At 36.2% G+C, this 19,374-nt stretch overlaps 1 protein-coding gene across 3 annotated transcripts in view; it reads right to left on the reverse strand.

Moving 5' to 3' along the window:
- Positions 1-3,587: 3,587 nt before the first annotated feature.
- GSTCD (glutathione S-transferase C-terminal domain containing) overlaps positions 3,588-19,374 on the reverse strand; it is a 127,023-nt gene continuing 111,236 nt past the window's right edge. For all 3 annotated transcript variants that reach the window (XM_082635450.1, XM_082635448.1, XM_082635449.1), the window contains 4 exons: positions 14,407-14,540; positions 12,233-12,263; positions 9,140-9,209; positions 3,588-6,086 (listed from right to left, as the gene is read on the reverse strand). In XM_082635450.1, the coding sequence (XP_082491576.1) occupies positions 5,950-6,086; positions 9,140-9,209; positions 12,233-12,263; positions 14,407-14,540 (372 nt within the window). In that variant the 3' untranslated portion in view covers positions 3,588-5,949. The remainder of the gene's footprint in view (positions 6,087-9,139; positions 9,210-12,232; positions 12,264-14,406; positions 14,541-19,374) is intronic.

Raw genomic sequence — 19,374 nt, forward strand, 5'->3', positions numbered from 1 at the left:
AAAAAAAGTCTTATAAAGCTGCAATAATTTAGTGAGTATGATTCTGGTACAAGAATTCAATAGAAAAGAATAAAAGTGAAGAAAGTCCAGTGCATACTTAGTATTTTAAAGGCATCTGGAATCAATGGAAAAAGTTAGATTTTTATAATAGTATGGTGAAAAGTAACTAATAACATGAAAACAAATATTAGATTTCTACCTCAAACCACCCACCGAAAGGAATTCTTGCTGAGTAAAAGATTTAAATGTAAAAACTAAAATTATTAAAGAATTAGAATACCAAAAATATAGGTGAGTATTTTTTTTATCACTGGGTGGGAAAAATCCTTCTAAGCAGAGATCACAAGAAAAACAGTGACATATATGATAAAATGTGTATTTTAAATTTTATAACAGCAAAACAAAAACAAACACAACACCGTCCCCCATAAAGGCCAATTTAAATTGTAATGTAATTAACAAAAGTCTTTAATCCATAAATAAACCTTTAGTGTAAATCAACTATACTCCAATAAAAATTAAAAAAATAAAACAACTCAGAAATACATATATAAATATATATTTTTAAAAACCCTTTACTAATCCTTATATAAAAGATGAAAGTACCAGATGAAAAATGAGCCAGAAATATGTACACAATACTTGACCTCAAAGCAAGCAGTCAGTATACATTGATTAAATGAACAAATTGACAAATTGGCAGAATGTAAATGGCCAATAAACATATGAAAAATATGCAATTATATGAATAATTTCAAGAATGAATATCAAAACAAAATAGGAATTTTGACCATCAAATTGGCCAAGATTAAAACAAAATTCTGATAATGCCTGTGTTGGTTAAGACTACAGGGATATAAACAATCATACATTCCTAGGCATGTAAACTCATACCTTCCTGAAGGAATATTTGGCATTATAGATCAAGCACTTTAACACAGGAGGCAGAATTTGCAACTTTGAAACTCCATTTAGTAGAAGTTTCTCCAACCTTCTATAACAATGAAAACAACTCCTTTGAGCATCTTCTGGAAAATTTCTTTCTGAAAGTAAGTATGAAAAGTCCACAGAGCAATGTCATAAAAGCTTGTGGCACATACATGCCTTTTCTCTCTTTGATGGATCCAGTAAAATGCCCTACACCAAGGCAATAACATTCAGAATCTGTTTCTAAACTGGAAGATACAATGGCCTTTTCTTTCTGTTTTCTTCTTCCTTCCTTCTTTTCCTTTTCTTCTCTTTCTCCTTCAACTATATTGTTGGTGGTACATTATTGTTTGCAATCATCTGCAACCCGCCTCCCCCCGCGCCCCCCACCAAGGTTATATACACAACCCCACCCTGTTAAACTCAGGAGTGGCTATGTAATTTGCTTTTGTCAACAAAATAAGGGAAGTGCAGTATAACAGATCCGAGCAGAATCTTTAGTAGCCAGCTGATAGTTTGCCATGCCTATTTTTCCTTTGCCATAAGACAAGCTACGTTCCTAGTAGAGGCTGCCTGGTCAGGTGTGAAGATAATGTAGAATCAGCGCTAACGTGGATATGTAGTGTGAGCAAAAAATACATCTTTCTTGTGCAGAACTTCAAAAGGTACAGGGATTTAGTTAGTATAGGCTGTTTCAGCCGATCCTAAGAGGATTGTTGAGAAGCCTGAATGTGAATATTATCTCTGCCCCATATTCACTGGTTAAATTCAAATCTGGGTCTGCTCTTACTATGAAACGTTGGCCTTAGTTCTGTAAAATGGGATTACTAATGGTGTCTAGCTTTTAGGGTCATTACGAGGATTAAATAACTTAAAAAAAAGACTAAATAAGTTATTATCTGTAAAGAATAGTACCTAGCAAATACTAAATACAGTATTAGTGTTTGTTAAATAAATCCGTGTGTGTGTGTGTGTGCGTGTGCAGAACAAAGTCTAGGAAGGAATACAACACAGTATTAAGTTACTTTAAAATGTTTCCTCTTTTTGTTTAGCCACATCTAGTTTTTCCTCAACAGGCATGTATTTCTGGTGTAATCTAAAAATCTATTCAAAAACTCCTAACTACTTTGCATTGAGAGTCTTTTCAAAAAATTGTACTTTAAACAAAATGTATGCCTTATTACAATTCCATGACTTCCACAGGAACATAGCTCTAATTATACTATGAAAGTCAATAGAAAAACAGGTGTATGTGGAAGTTCTATTAACAGCAATTTTCTGGAACCACGGAGCTGGCAACACTTGTAGCCAAAATCTTGAGAATGAGGTAAAATATTTAACTGTTGTTATGCACATTTTACTTTGCATGCATGCTCTGAAAATATTTTGTTTTCTAATATGACTGAAATTTGTCTCCTTAAATAAGATAAAGTTGTTCCCTGCTTCTTTGGGCCAGGCTCAAAAGTCAATGAATGATAAGCTCTGGCTTCTAATATTACAACCATGGGGGAGACAAATCATTGAGAAGCAGTGCTGCTTTTGATGGACAAGGGTAGGGGTGAGACCAGGTCACTTTCTGGGATTGTTGTCACTGCAACAACCTTCTTGCTGCCTGTATCCAACCCCTTTTATTTGCTCTGGCTGAGAACAAGCCTTGGCAAGGATTTACGCAGAAAAAATCAAGAGCAAATGTTAATACCCATGTCTAGGACTGGCCACAGCCATCACAGTTGAAGAATTCCATGCCTGAGAACAAGGGTGGGAGAACAGTGGGATCACTTCCTTTTTTATTCTCCATATTCATCATATGGGCCTTTTTTTTTGAGGGTGGGGAAGGGGTGCTTTGAGTCACTTGGGGAGGATGGAGAAGACTCCTCTGGATGGTGCACATTCTATAACAGGTACTTAACTCCAGGGAAGTTAGGAAAGGTGTCCCTCAGGAGGTTGAGTTTAAGAACAGAAGGATGAATGAGATTATGTTAGTGGGAGGGGTAAAAGAGGCTATTCTGGGTAGTGGGAACAGCATGCAAAAACTCAAGGTAACAGCCTCAGAACTATCAAGTAATAATAAATAAAACATCTACACTGAAAATTACAAAATATTGCTGAGATTAATTAAAGGAGATCTAAATGCATGGAAAGGTACATTATGTTCATGGATTGTAAGACTCAATATTGTTAATGTGTCCATTTTCCCTAAACTGATCTAAAGATTCCAGGCAATACCAAAAATCTCAGCAGTCTTTTTGTTTTTAAAAGAAATTGATAAGCCAATTAAAAAATTTATATGGAAAAACAATGGATTTAGAACAGCCAAAATAATCTGCAAAATAAAAAGTGAAATTGGAAGACAAACTACCTAATTTCAAGACTTACTATAAAGCTCCAATAATCAAACAGATTAATGGAATAGAGCAGAGAATTCAGAAATAGACTCATACATATACATCTATCATTTTTCAACTGAGAATTCAGTTGAAAGTCAATTCAATGAGGAAAGTTTTTTAAACAAATGGCACTGAAACAACTGCATATTCCTCAAAACCTACCTCTATAAGTGAATATTGATTTGAGATGAATCATAGACCTAAATGTAAAAAGCGAGAACCATAACGTTTCTATAAGAACATAGGAAGAATTTTTATAATCTTAGGGTAGGTAAAGATTTATTAGAGAGGATACGGAAAATATTAACCATAAAAGAAAAATATAAATTAGGCTTATTAAACATTGAAACATTCATTATAAAAATGAGTAAGCAAGCCACAGACTGGGAAAAATAGTCTCAATACATTTATATGACAATGGACTCATATCCAGAATATATAATCAACAATAAAAAACCCCAAATTACCTAATTTTAAAAATGAGCAAAAGACTTGAGTAGACACTTTATAAATGATGCTTAACATACTAAGTCATCAGAGAAATGAAAATTAAAACCACAATGAGATACCATTTCACATCCACCAGAATGGTAAAAATTTAAAAAACTGACAACATCAAATGTTGGTGAGGATGTAGAGAACTAGACCCTTTATACGTTGCTGGTGGGAATATAAAATGGTACAACTTTGGAAAATTGTTTGGCAACTGACATTCATTTCTTCAATGACCCAGCAATTCTACTACTGAGTATTTATCCAAGAGAAATGAAAAATATATGTCTACAAAAAGACTTATACAAGCATATTCATAGACCTTATTCTTAATATCCTCAAAGTGAAAACAATCCAAATAAATACCAATAGGAGAATGGATAAACACGTTTTGATATATTTATATAACGAAATACTACTTGGGAATAAGAAGAAAGCATTGATACACACAATGAAGTGGATATTTCTAAAAAAATACCTTGTTGAGCAAAAGAAGCCAGACACAAAAGACTACATACTAAATGACTTCATTTATGTGAAGGACAAAAATAGGCAAAACAAATGTAGGGTGATAGAAATCAGAGAGTGGTTGCCTTTGGGGTGGGGGAAATTGAACTGAAAGCACGTAAGAGAATTTTCTGGACTGACAGAAATATTCTACATCTTATTTCTGGTGGTGGTTGCATGAGTATATATGGGTGTCAAAACTTCTCAAACTGAACACTTAAAATCTGCTATTTTATTGGCTGTAAATTTTTCCTCAGTTGAAAAAGAAAGCCCTGGATAAAAGAGCATGGTGTGTTTATACATGCAAATGACTAAGATACTCAGGGCTGATGGTTAATTCTTTTCTTTAATTTTATCCCAGAAAGCAAGAGTTCAAACCCCTGTCCCCTTTATAAATTATTCCTGTATTTTACTCCACAGTGATGAAAGAGTTATTTATTAAAGCCCTTTCTCCTCATGATATGTGTCATACGGGGGGTTGAAAACATCAAAATTGATGAAATAAATCTTAGCTCAAGTGGAATAACCCAGGACACGTAAAAAATAATTAGCAGCATGTGAGAAAAGACCTGCCATCTGGTTTTAAAAACTTTGGCTGGTGGAATAAGGACAATTTGGGTGGAGAGAACTACTCAAATAAGCTTCCATACTCAACTCCTTCCACCTGCAATTTATACTCAGTACATTTTATCAAAAAAAAAATAAAATAAAAAAATAAAAATTGATTGGTATCTGAAAAACAAATCCTGTGACCATACACCATATTATGATGTAAAGAAGTTAACTAATTCATGAACCTTTCTCTTGTACATGATTTACTTTTACAGGCAAGGCACTGTGTCTGTTGCAACTCATCTTTGTATCCTTAGACGAATCTAGGTCAGGATCTTGAAAATAATGGATCTGCAACAATTATTTATTGACTTGAATTAATAAATCAATGTATTTACTGATTAGTTAGAATTTAAGTCCAAATTACATGTTCCTGTAATGGGAAATTTACTGAAATTATTTAATATCTTTATATAAAATGTTTGAACCAGCAATAATCTTATTTGGTAATTTATGAGAAATATGTTTAAAAGGAGTATATGAAATGATATATAAGTCCAACTCACCCTGGCTTAAAAATATAAGCATACTGTAACTATCTGACTAGATTTTTGAAAAAATTATTTAAAAAGTACAATTGTTAAAAATATAAAAAACAAACAAACAAACAAACCCCACTGAGTCTAGTTTTGGTCTCCACTTGAATCTCTAAATGATTTTAAGGCTGCAAGTACATTCTTTTGAACTGAACCCCACACTGGCAAGATCAGAAAAGCTGTGAACTGAGTAAGAAATCGTTATTCCAGTAATGGAAACGCCTCTCGTGAGTATCACTCTGCTGGCAGCTGAGACTTCAGGGGATTCTCACTATGAAAACCAGTAGTCCTTTAATCACAATTACAAGAGCATTTGTGATGCTTTGCAGGCAGCCTTCCTCCAAGACTTTCCTGCTGTGTTCTTCCCTGAGCACAATAGGTTCAAGATGGCTAATGCTGTTTCCTAGTTATGCCAAGACCCTCCTGAATGCCACTGGGCTTTCATCACAGAGATGGATGGCAAAACATCAAACGTGGAATATCTCATTCTAAATGGGGACTCCCACGATCATGTTATTTTTGGGAGAGCAGCTCTCTGGCTCCATGGATATCACTTGAATGGAGTAGCCACGTTCTTCTGCAGCTCTTGCTCGATCCAGATCCACCAGGAACATGCACTGTTTTCCTGAAATACAGTAAAATGGTAACATGAGACACTCTTCAGCTAACAGTGCAGCTTCACTTTGTTTAAGGGACTCTATACAATGACAAAATCTACGAGTACTATGCAGAATGATGTTTGCCCCCAAGTCCTGTTCCGCCTCTTTCAATTTAATTCTTGATCAGTATGGACAGAAGACAATTACAAATATACATTTCACAGATTTGTTTCTGCCAGTAATTTAAAGAATATTAACCTTTTAAAATGTATTTATAAATAAATCTCAAATAAAAACTACAGATTCCATATCCCACTTTGGTTAAAAATCCATTTTAACACCTTTCCTCTTCATGCCCTATGAAAATACATTATCTGCAATATTGTAAAAAAAAAAAATCTGTCTTTAAGAATGTCTAAAATAACATCCAGACAAAGGGATACCTGAAAGACATATTACATTTTGCACATGGAGTTTTTAGGACAATGAAGAAATAATAGAAAAATATTTGGGAAAATTCTCAATTGTGTGCTGATTATTTCAGGTGGATGTGTAATGTTGAGTGTAATATAATCTTAATTTAATAGAGCTCCTGTACCCTTATGAAATAGCGGTAATTCAATTTTCTTTCTAATCTTGGAAAACAAAAGAGGAAACTTGACTGGCAAGCAAAGCAGTTATTTTGTGTCCTTTGGCAAATGCAAACTTCTAATTCAAAGTAGCTAAGGAAAAAAAAACTGATTTGGGGTTGAATATATTCAAAGCTAAGGTTTAATTTTACACTTTCAATTTCTTTAAATTCAATACATAAACTTTTTCATCTTCTTGGAAAAAGGTTACTGACTATGCAGAACTTCATTCGTTCCATTTTTTCCTCAATAATTATAATTCCTATACATTATTTTAAAATGATTTACTTGAATGACAGCAGAAATTGCTAAGCTAAAACAGCTTTAAAAGTAAAGACGTAACTGAAATAGAAAAGTTCTTCTGTGGAAGACAGATGAATCCTCCCAGAAAAACAGTGGAAGGTGAAATCAGTAGGTAAGGAATTGACAACGAAAGATTCAGATTTATAATATGTTGTACATTTCCCCTAGAAGGCCTCATGCCAAAAAGGACGAACTGCGATAGAAACGATATAAAAAGAGATGTCTAGGGTTCTATTTAGGCTAAATGGCCCCCTCTTCAACAGCTGCATGGCTGACATTCTTTTTTTCCTTAAAACATCGTTCCTCCTTTAAGACATCTGTAAATGCTCCCCCCTCCACCCCACCTACCTTTCAATTTAAAATGAAACATTCTCTGTCAGAATGGGATGCTCTACATTCCTTCAGTACCCACTCTGGGTTTACAGTGCAGCTCATTTACCCTTGGCTTTGACCCCAGTCAATTTTTCCTTTTGCATTATGTAGAAGAGTCTCATGTTTTTACATGTTGAAGAAGTGTCTTCACAACTGAAAAGTCAGTTGTTGGTAGTCTACCTTTCGGAGTCTGGGAAGCTTCCTAAAATGTTCACAAAACAAAAGTATGGTTCAAAGAATAGATGCAGACACTTCATGGGGTCTGTGACTTTGAACCTGACTTTCCCTCCCTTCATGCCAGCGATCTTGCCAAATGGTCCTCCTCCTCCACTCTAGCAATTTCCCTCCCAGCCACTCCCTTCTGGTTTGATGTCTAAAACATCAACACATACACCCCCATCCATCACACCAATTATGACTTCATTGACTCTAGTGGAACTGTAGCAAATGTAACTTTATATATATATATATATATATATATATATATATACACATACACACACACACATATGTAAATTATACTTCTCTCTATAGATAGATTCAACTGTGCATTCAACTACTCAAAATGTTGGGAATGGGAAAAAGAGGAGGAAGAGGGAAAGAGAATGAAAGAGGTTGCATGTAGGAAAGAGCAAGCTTCTTCCATATGTTTATGCTCCAGGGTGTAGAAAAAGAAGGAAATCACTTGTTCCTTCAGACTCGGGTCTCAAATGCCTCTCTAACTGTGATTATCTTGCTATGCTGACCTTGAGTTTACAGTTTAAAGATAACTATTTTTCATATAACATGTTCATATAACATGGTCCCTGAATGCAAGCTAATTACTACACCTGGTGCTGAGCCAAAGAAACAGCAATCTGTTTTCCACTATATCATGATGGTCTCTAATGCGGGGCTTTTCTGAATAATTTTTAAGATTAGTTTTGACTTTATCCAATCATGTTAAGCCCTAATTTTGGAAGCTAACCTTCCAGTGATGTGACTCTATCACTGGGGGTCACTGCAAAAATGGAGCTTTATGTCTGGAATCAAATAATTAGGGTTTACAGTGTGGCTTCACCATCCACCAGCTGAAGGATCCTGGGCAAGCTCTCCCATCCGTAAACTGTAAACAACAGCACATACTCCATAATTATTTTTATAAGAATTTATTGAGATCATGGGTGGAGGACATTTAGCTCAGAGCTTAAACGTGCAATAGCTGTTAGCTGCTATTATCCTTCCAGATGTGATTACTTTTTCTAAAGCAAAGTCTTGGATAAATTCATTACTTAAACTTGGAATGCTATTTTTCTTCCAAGTTAGGTAATGTTTAATATTACAAATGTCAAATAAATTGGTCTATGATTAATAATATACGAGTATACTTTTTTTCTGAAAAGAAAACATTATCATCCTTGTTTATACATTTTGTAATATATCAATTTTGGCATGCATAGCTGATTTTTCCATCTTTAGAATTTTCTTCTTTGGCTTTTGATAGATTCTTCAGTTTGTTTGTAACAATAAGAGATTTAACATAATAATTCTACTCAATGTACAAACACTGAAAATACATTGGAAAGTATTAATGTTAACAAAAATGGGACAAAATATTGTTATACTTAGAGCCCTTTTCAAGACAGATTTTTTTTTTTCTGGGAAAAACAACTTTAGTGCCTTGTTGATAAATGGACAAAATAGAGGTTCCCTATTTTCCCGTATAGAGTTGGTCCATTGATTCCTAGGCATCTTGTATGTAATCTACTCAACAGCTGTTCTGTGAAAACACATACCTATGAGCCTTCGTTGGGGTGGAAGCTGGACAGCTGTCTGATCTGCAAATCTGCATAGAATCATGTGTTCCTAAAAGAAAAAGCAATAGACTGTAGCTTTATTTTAATCTGTTTCAAAATTAAAAAACAAAAAACGAACTCCTTTTTCTGGAATTCTACATTGTTTAAGTGCATAAAGTGCTGCACAAGTAGTATTTTTGAAAGAAGCACATTTTCAGAAAGTGGCACTCAGTAACTTTTTCTCCCTTCAAGTAGACTGTTCTTCAGATATATTTCTTAAGAACAGATGTATGGAAGGTCCTCAGGGCTCTTTAACCAGATGCTTTTAGCCAAAATATGCTTACAATTTTGTGGTTATAATGTGTTAAACTAAAAGACCTAGAAGTCACTTATATTTTCCTCTGAATAAAATTTGAGTCTCAGGAACATGGCTCCAAGAAGACATTTTAAGTGGCTTTGCCTCCACTACAAGAAGGAAAGGAAGTTTTATAGAAGATCACTACTGTGGCCTCTGCAGTGCTCCCACATCCCCAGCAGGGGGATGGCTCCTCTTCTGCTTGGCTGGACCCTTCCATTCACTCTGTCCCTTCAGAGGAGAGGAGGCTGGCCCACTCCAGAAGGCTGCAGGAGGTGCATTATTTGTGCTGTAAGACAGACTGTAAAGGGGACTGAAGAGAATGGGAGGGAGATTATTGCTTCTGCTTAACAATTTTAGGAAAGATTAGTTTAATGAAAAGAACAAGCCTTTAAAGGGACAGAGAGGTGATGAGTCTGCACTGCACTCTTATATCTGCAAGTAGCCCAAGGTGAGTGATTACTCAGAGTTGAGATGACAGCAGTGCTCCCGTGACAACTGTTCATTCAGAACAGGTGCAGTTTCCAAGTGTGTAAAGGATCTCACCTGTCAGCTTAGCAAACAGTGTTTAACTCAGATCAATCATTTGTCTCCTTGGTCTTTTTTTTTTGAGGTACGCGGGCCTCTCACTGTTGTGGCCTCTCCCATTGCAGAGCACAGGCTCCGGACGCGCAGGCTCAGTGGCCATGGCTCACGGGCCCAGCCACTCCGTGGCATGCGGGATATTCCCGGACCGGGGCACGAACCCGTGTCCCCTGCATCGGCAGGCGGACTCTCAACCACTGTGCCACCAGGGAAGCCCCTCCTTGGTCTTTTGTACACTCAATTTGAGGCCTACATTTTTTTATAAGGTTATCATGATTACCTTATTAAATAAGTGATTTGCAGTGTTGGTTCTTTTCAAAGGGTTATTTTTGTCTCAACTTTTAAATAAGGTTATTCTGATTACCTTATTAAATAAGTGATTGTGTGATGTTGGTTCTTTTAGAAGGGTTACTTTTGTCTCAACTCTAAAAAAAAAACCTTCTTTAATGGTCATTATAAAATTTAGTGGCAATGGGTAGGATACTAATAAAATGATTCAAATGAATAACATTTATTAAGCTCCCGTGAACTGGCATAAAGAGACTGAAGAATTTAGAATTATATAATTTGGAGAAAAGCATGCTCTTTGTCCTCATGTTTGTAAATTAAGGTTAACTTTAAGTAAAGGTAATGTCAAGGCAATCACAACCGCAGATGAGGTTTGTTTCCCTTGTCCTGATAAGTCTCATCATATTTTATTGGAATTATTTGTGTATGTGTTCTCCCCAGTAGAAGTTAAATTCTGAAAGGGGAAAGCACATAGTAGGTACTCAGTAAAGGCTTGCTGCCTAAATTGAACTACGGAGAAAAATACTTCCAAAGTGACTCTCAAGATATCTGGGCACTAGGTCCATTTAGTTCTGCCTGCCAGTCCACCCACCATGGTTAAGAAATACTGAGATACCATCTTGCAATAGCATCCGAGAGGTTAAGACTTCTCTGTAGAGCATTTACACCTAAGACACTCAAAGGGCGGTAGCCAAGCAGCTCTGGGGGTGTGGGAGAAAGAGGAGATAAAGATGAACTGAGGTACCAAGGGAGTTTTATGCTCTCTGAAAGAGCCTGGGTGTCCCATCTCTCCCAACTCTAGAAAGTTTACATTTTTTCCCCAGCCAGTGAGGCTGTGGCAGGCTACCTCCTCACTGCCCTAGGTTTTTCCCATATACCCTCTTAGAGTTTGCTTTACCTAGCATCACTCAAGGAGGGATTAAAAACAAAGGTCTAGTTTTTGGTTTTTGTTTATTTATTTTTTGCTCAGACTGGTGACTCAAAACTATGTAATGTTCTGACTACCGCTGGAAGACAATTCTCTGTGGGTCTCTTGGGTTTCTTCACATCTTATGAGCAGAGGCACTGTCTTTGTTCCAGACCAGGGGCTGGCAAACTATATATGGCCCATTGTCCAAATCTAGCCTATGAACTGTTTTTGTATGGCTTGAAAAGTTAAGAATGGCTTTTACATTTTTAAAGGGTTGTAAACCAATAAAAACAATGACAAGGACAATGTAGAGTATATGGGAGATTTGCAAGTGGCTAGCAAAGCCTAAAATATTTACTATCTTACCTTTTACAAAAAAATTCACCTCTGTTCCAGATTATCTTTTCAAAGACATTTGTATAGTGAATGGCCTTGGAAACTATACAGTGTCTCCCTCTAGAGAAAAGGGGAGGCATACTTACTTAAGGACTACATCTTAAAACATTTGAGTTTCCTAAACTCAGGTTTCCTCCCCTATAATGCAACTCACTGTATATATGTAGGCGTCAGCTGGCCCTGTTTGTGCTGCCCTGTGGGAACTGGGCCTCAGAGAGTCAGTGTAAAAATGATGATAGTCTGGCTACTCCTACTGCTGAGAGCAATTCTATCCTTTGTCTCTGACTCAGGAGTTTCCTATCTTCTGCCAGCATCCATGAAACTGTGGCAGGCTAACTTGTTAGGTTGTGAGTCGGGTAAACTCTCGGACCTTTCACAAATCTTGTCAGCTACTTGAAGATTAATCTTGATTTGCCAACAAGAAAAAAAATCCGTATTAGATGTTCATGAGTAATTCAAGTATAACTATAGATTATATACTCCATTACAAATTTGAGAGGGAAAATAAAGAAGCAATAAAAAGTATATGAGGAAAACATCTAGATCTTTTAAAAGTTACCTTGTATGATAAAGTTTTCTTGAACTGTTCACTGAAATAGAAAAGAGAAAAGAATTACTCATTTTAAATACCAAAGATTAAGAGTAGAAATAGTCTTGAAGAAATTAAATTATAAACAAAAATATGTATTTTATCTTAAGAGTATATAATACTGTCCTGAACTAAAAACGATGCCAGTTTGAAATATCTTTATAAAAAGACAAAAGTATACCATCGGTATGTAATTAATTTTAAAGAATTTCTTTCAAAGATTGTTTACACTATTAGAGAAGTGTAACTTTTTTCTCTTCCCCACATGGGTGCACACAGATTCAGGCCCTTTAAAAACGTAGGTTTTATTGTTATGCAGGTGTGGTGAGGCCAAAAAATCAGGAGAGGACTGCCACTGAAAAGAAAGTTTGTTATTCAGAGTTCCCAAGAAGAGGGGGCAAGCCATGTCATACAGGGTCACATGGGGAAGCACCAGGTTGATCAGGAGGCAGAGACAATGGGGTAAAACACGGTCAATAGCCTTTATTACGTATTCCATGGGAAGGAATGGCAGGGCAGAGTGATCAAGCTTAAGACTGGCCGGTTTGAACAATGTCAGTAGGTTCTGAAGCATAGGGGCTATCCTTAGTTGTTTGGCACCTGGCCCTAGGGTGATGAGGTCAAAGGGCTAGTGACCTGGGAGTTGTCGTCTAATGACAAAGGGGGCAAATGTCAGTAAATCTACAGATGTGAAAAAGTTGACAGTCCCTAAATTGAGACTTTAAAATCAGTTAAGTGAGACTGCAGGCTGAACAACTCAAATTACCATTCTTAAGAATCTTTATAGTGCTAGACTTACAAATTTTTGATGGGTTTAAACTCTACATTTTATCTGTATAGATTTAGAGTAAAATAAAGTTTCAAGTATTGAATAACCCTCAAATTATATTTTATTTTTTGCTTTTCCATAGATCCTTTGTTCTTCTCTCAACAGCTGCAAATTATAGGAAAGAACAAAATAATGAAATAAAGAAAAAGAAGGTTATTATTTTTACTTTATTTTAAATTACTTAGAAGCTCTTAAGTAGAAATTCAAATGGAAATTTCGAAGGTTTCTAAAAAGCAATGATGAAAATGATCAAGAAGTCTTTTTTGACACGATAGGATAGACTTTCCAAAACTAGCATATTTAATCTCTCCTATAATTAAAATGATCAGCTGGATTCTCCGTAACTATAAGTCAGAGTGAAATGTCATAAACACCAAGAATGGCCCTCCACTAGGTTGAGTTAAAGTGGTGAGAATTAAAATGTCTCCCTTTTCTATGTGGGATAAGGAGGACTGTAAAAATGGCCATTGAGCTTGCAGGTTAACCACCACCACTCGCGGGCAGAATTTAAAAATGTTACTACTGTAGTTAGCAACAGCTCACATTTATGGAGTGCTTGCTCTGTGCCACTTCTAATTGATTAACAAAATATATCATTCAATTCTCATAAAAACCTTGAGGTAGTTACTATTATAATCCCCCTTTTGTAGATGAGAAAATGTAGGCAAAAAGAGTTTGAGTAGATTGCCTGAGGTGAAATAATTTACAAAAGCATGAGGAGTTGGGATTCCCTGGTGGCGCAGTGTTTGAGAGTCCGCCTGCTGATGCAGGGGACACGGGTTCGTGCCCCTGTCTGGGAAGATCCCACATGCTGCGGAGCGGCTGCGCCCGTGAGCCATGGCTGCTGAGCCTGCACGTCCGGGGCCTGTGCTCCGCAACTGGAGAGGCCACAACAGTGAGAGGCCCGCGTACCGCAAAAAAAAAAAAAAAAAAGCATGAGGAGTCAATACTTGCATCCAGGTGGAATACTTCCAAATCCTAAGCACTTAACCACTACACTCTACTGCCTCTCACAGGTGATAATTTCCATTTAGAAGTACACAGAGAAGTGCTGAAGCTGGCAGACTTCCAGTCAGCTGACTCCTGGATACACTCGCTTCTAAATTTCAGCAAGAGCTGGATTTAGGAGAAAAAAATCAAGGGCAGACATGGAGGAGGATCCTCTCTTCCTTATACAGCTTATAAACAATACTTGCCATTGTGGAAAAAGGAAATGAGCTCAAAACTGAAACCTCCTTGCAACTTTATACCAAATAAGTTTTGTGTACCGATTTAATACCCATATTGGTGCCTTTGGCAGAATACAAGATTTCACCTTTTTGGAAAATTAAACTTTGAGGTGTTCTGAATGAAACCATAACAGCAAGGACACGTGACAAAGGAAGCCCGTGTTTTGATGCAGTGCTCAATCACCATGTCTGTTGCCACTCCACAAGCATGCAACGCCACCTGGAAAACAAAACCAGACCTCAGCACTAAGTTCTTTTTTAACTAAGAGTGCTACTTTGTGCCATTAAAAAAAAAACAAAACAAAAAAAAAACCTTTTGTGAGGACTGTTCCTTAAGAGGTTTCAAGTTACCAGAATATTATTTCCTAGTAGTTTAAATAGTTCTCATTTGGACATACCAAAGGAGTAATTAGCTATTCATATTAATTAAGAAAATTAAGCAAGAGGTTGAAAGATTACAAATGGAACATTTGTAATGAAGCACAGGATTCATTCAATGGAAAATCTGATGTCATGTTAAATAAGGAGAATTCAATATGTATGCATGTCTAAACTAATGCTCTTGCTGATTGAAAATTTAGTTCAGCTGTAGCACTGTGGAAAGAACTCTACATTGGAATCAGAATTTCTAGTCCAGAACTGCAATTGGCTGTGTGATCCTGGGCTGCTTAAAACTGAACTTCTTTGGGCCTCAGTCTCCTCAACCATAAACTATGGTTAATAATACTGACAATGCTGTTGCAAAGATTTAATAGAAGTGTATTTGAAAACAGTATTTCAAATGCTGTCTGAACAGACTCTAATCAGTGTTGTCTAAAACTGATCAAATCATATTTATGTAGCACCTGTTCATATTCATATAATTACAATTCTTAACACTGATGAACTGTATGAAATATTTTTAATGGGTTTATTTAAAAAGGAAAAACATTATGGATTGAAGTCACGATTAGCACATCAATAATTCATGAAAGGAAAAATAACTTTAAAATGATTTTAAAACATGTTTTTGGAACAAATGCCTTAAATATATCTATACTGTTTTTCAATCTAAAGTAGACAATTGTGAAAATTATTAGACTAAATAAGGAAAACTAGAACCCTGAAAGAAAATCAGATGTAGGGATCTTGAAAGATGAAGCATTTTCTCAGAAAAATGCTCAGATCTCCATTTCATTCTGAACAGAGGCAAATTGTATTGGATAATAATTGTTCTTTCTAGACACAAATCTCTCAACTTCAGGGTAAGGAGGCACTTTTAGGGTAAAGACAAAGAGATTTTCTGGAACTTTCTGGATGTTAAGTATAAGTCAGGTTCCCCTTTTGAACTGGAAAACCAAAAACAAAGTTGTACTGAGAAGAGGAAAGCAAGCTCTCTGCTCGCAACCCTGTTCCTGAATTCTCCCCTCCTACCAGGCTTCCATCACCTGCATAGAAGTCAACAGTCCCTATGGTTGCTGTCAACCTCCCTTCCTGCCTCACCGTGAAAAAACAGCCTAGGCAGGCTGCCGTCCAGTGAAGGCAGCACCAACTACTGGAGAATTAAAGAATCTTGATTTCTCATCTGCCCCTTTATTTAACCAGCTTTGCAGGGTAAAAATCGGGCTAGTTCTTATTTTCAGGAGTAGCTGGAGAAAACCTCATAGTAAAAATTATAGATGCATTTTTCCCTGGAGGCAGAGAGAAGAGAACCAACACTCACCTAGTGCCCTTTATGTGTTGGCAGCTATGCTGGGTGACGGTGTGCAGATCCTTCTGTGCTCACAACAGCCCTGAAAGATTTTATTATCTCCATCTGAGAAGTGAGGAAACTAAAGCTCGGGGAAATGAAGAATATGCTCACAACATAGCAGCTCCTGAAGGGTGGGATCCTGACCCAGAGCCTGACCTCAAGTGTTAATCACATCACGCTGCTTTCCCATGAAACCCTCTTAAAGAAAAGTTTCGACAATTTATTTTTATAAATCTCCCTTTACTTAGGTTCACATTCCTTTTGCTACATGCTAAAGAGTGAGTTTATTTCCCTCATTTAAACAAAACAACTAATTCTAAGAACTATTTACATGATGGATCTTATTAGGTCTAAAAGGTTTTATTGCATCACATGCTCCTAATTTCCATGCCATCAAACGCAGGTCAGAAAAAAAACAGACAAATAATGATGAGAGATATAGATCAATGGAACCATATGAATACAAAAATTTAACATGCAACAAAGGTGGTACTTCAAACCACTGGGGACAAGATGGACTTTTTAATAAGTGACGTTGGGTTAACCTGATAGCTCTATAAAAAATAAAATTAGATCCTTTCCTCTCACCACACATAAATTTCAAATGGGTTAGAGATTTAACATGCAAAAACAAATAAAAAGACATAAGTAAATTTCTCCATAACCTAAGGGAGTGGGAAATAATTTCCTAGCTATGTCTGAAAGTCCACATATAATAAGGGGTAAGGTTAATAAGTACATCAAAGTAAAAATTAAAAAAAAACCCTTTCAAATGACAAAACCCAAAAATTATATGTAAAAAGACAAATGATAAAGAGAGAAAAAAGATTTGCAATTTATAGCACAAAAGGTTAATATCCCTAATATATAACAAGCTTTTAAATATAAAGAAAAAGCCTAATAATCTCATAGTAAAATGGGCAAAAGATTTGGACAGTTCATGAAAAACAGTATGCAAATAGGCCATAAACCAAAGTTGTTCAATATTGTTCAAAATAAGAGAAATAATTATTGAAATTATACTAATATATTATCTAATGATCACTTATTATTGTGGCAAAAGTCCTAAAATTTGATAACAGTCTATCAGCCAGACTGTGAGGAAAGAGACACCATCATATATTGCTGGTGGGAATACAAAAATGTCACAACCCTTTGGAGGAAGAACTTAGCAATATTCAGCAAAATTACGTGTAATTTGTGCTTTCACTTGTAATAAAATCTATCCAGTGGACACGCTGACAAACATATAAAAAGATTTATTCACTGAGGCAATATTTGAAATAACAACAAAATGGAAACAAGCCAATTTCCCACTGACAGAGCGCTGGTAGAATACATGTAATGGAGTACTCTGCAGCTATAAAAAGGAATGAAGAATATACATGGCTATGGAAGATACTATTGCATAAAAAATAACGTTTAAAAATTCTCAAAACTATTTTCAGTAATCATTGTTACTGTTTGTTGTTTTAGAACTCTCCTCGGCATCCTCGGACTTTGGTATATGAGGGGGTCCTGAAACCAATCCCCCATGGATACCAAGGGACAACTGTATATATATGTACCACATTTTGTTTACCTATTCATCCATCCATGGACATTTGGGTTGCTTCCACCTCAGCTATTGTGAACACTGTTGCTATGAACATGGGTGTACAAATATCTTAAAGTAGGTACTGTTTTAAGATGAGGAAATTGAAGCCCAGAGAAGTCAAGTAACTTGTTCCAGGTGACACAACAAATTAAGGACCCCAACTCAGACAGTTTGGAGTCTTCCAGCCTAGATAACTACTCTATACAAATACAGTAGTCTCCCCTTAGCCACAGGGGATATGTTCTAAGACCCCCAGTGGATGCCTGAAACCAGGGATAGTACTGACCTCTATAAATACTGTTGACCCTTAACCAATGCGGAGTTTAGGGGTTTTGACCTCTCCCACAAATCCCCCACCCCACGCAGCCAAAAATCTGAGTAAAACTTTAGAGTTGGCCCTCCTTATCCATGGTTCTGCACCTGTGGATTCAACCAAACACAGCTCATGTAGTACAGTAGTATATATTTACTGAAAAAAATAAGTGGATCCATGTAGTTCAAACCCATGTAGTTCAAGGGTCAATCAACTGTACTATGCTTGTTCCTATGCTGGGGGTGTGGGTGGTGGCTGGCAGGGGGAGAGTGTATACAGCATGGAAACCCCGGACAAAGGGATGATTCATGTCCTGGGCTGGTTGGAGGAGAGTGTATAATTTCAAACTTATGAATTGTTTCTTTTTGGAATTTTCCATTTAATATTTTCGGACCATGACAGACCACAGGTAACTGAAATAGAGGAAAGCAAAAGCACAGATATGGGCGGACTATTGTATACTTCCTCTCATTTTATTCATCTCATTGGTCCTACTATCTTCTGGAATTATAACACCATAGGGGACTAGCATGTATGCAGTGTCTGCTAGATGTCAAAATCTTTACATAGATTTTTTCTTGATTTAATCATTTAATTCTTTAAAAAAATTTTTTAATACTTTAAATAGCTCTTATTATCTCTTGCAATAACATGACAAGATCACCTAGCCAGCAAACATTCCAGATGAATTCTGAATCCAGGTCTGACTCCAAAGCTCACAGGTTTTCCATTACATCATGCTATGCCTTTTCTGACCAACATACTTGGAGCTGGAAGGAACCTTAGAGACCATCTTTTTTAATGAAGAATTTCTGGGTGTCACTCTTAGGTTCACCACTGATTCAAGAGAAGAAGGAATGGGATACGTGCTGGTTACACATAAAGGAAGTGACAAAGAAAGGAAAGGATGAAGAGAAATACATCTAAATTTTTTTCTTAAACCATTCCTATCTACAGAAACTGGTATGAAATCTAATTTCTAATTACATTTAAAGCATCTGACCCAGAGAGTTTGTAATATAATATGCAATGGATAGATAGATTTATTAATACACACTGATAGATCTGACAACTGTAGAAAGAGTATCAAAACATAAACTATGAGTATCTAATAAAGGTTAATGTGCTGGGGGAAAAACACTCATATTTAATCAATGGTTCGCTGACAACATAGCAAACAAGTGTTTCACTGACTGACCCTCAAAATTTGGTATTGTGGTTCTCTGTACATACACTGAATTCTAATAAAGGATAAAAATTGAATTGTAAACTTATCTATTGGCCAAGGTAATGCATATTCCAAAGTAAATGTCAATATTTTTGATCCAAATAAATGCTGCAGAATTCATGGACTATAAATTAAGGACCTTTCCTTCACATTTCTACTTCAATTAATCTATATGTCATAAAGG

Source organism: Mesoplodon mirus (assembly GCF_964341445.2).
Source record: "Mesoplodon mirus genome assembly, chromosome: 2".
NCBI lineage: Eukaryota > Metazoa > Chordata > Mammalia > Artiodactyla > Ziphiidae > Mesoplodon > Mesoplodon mirus.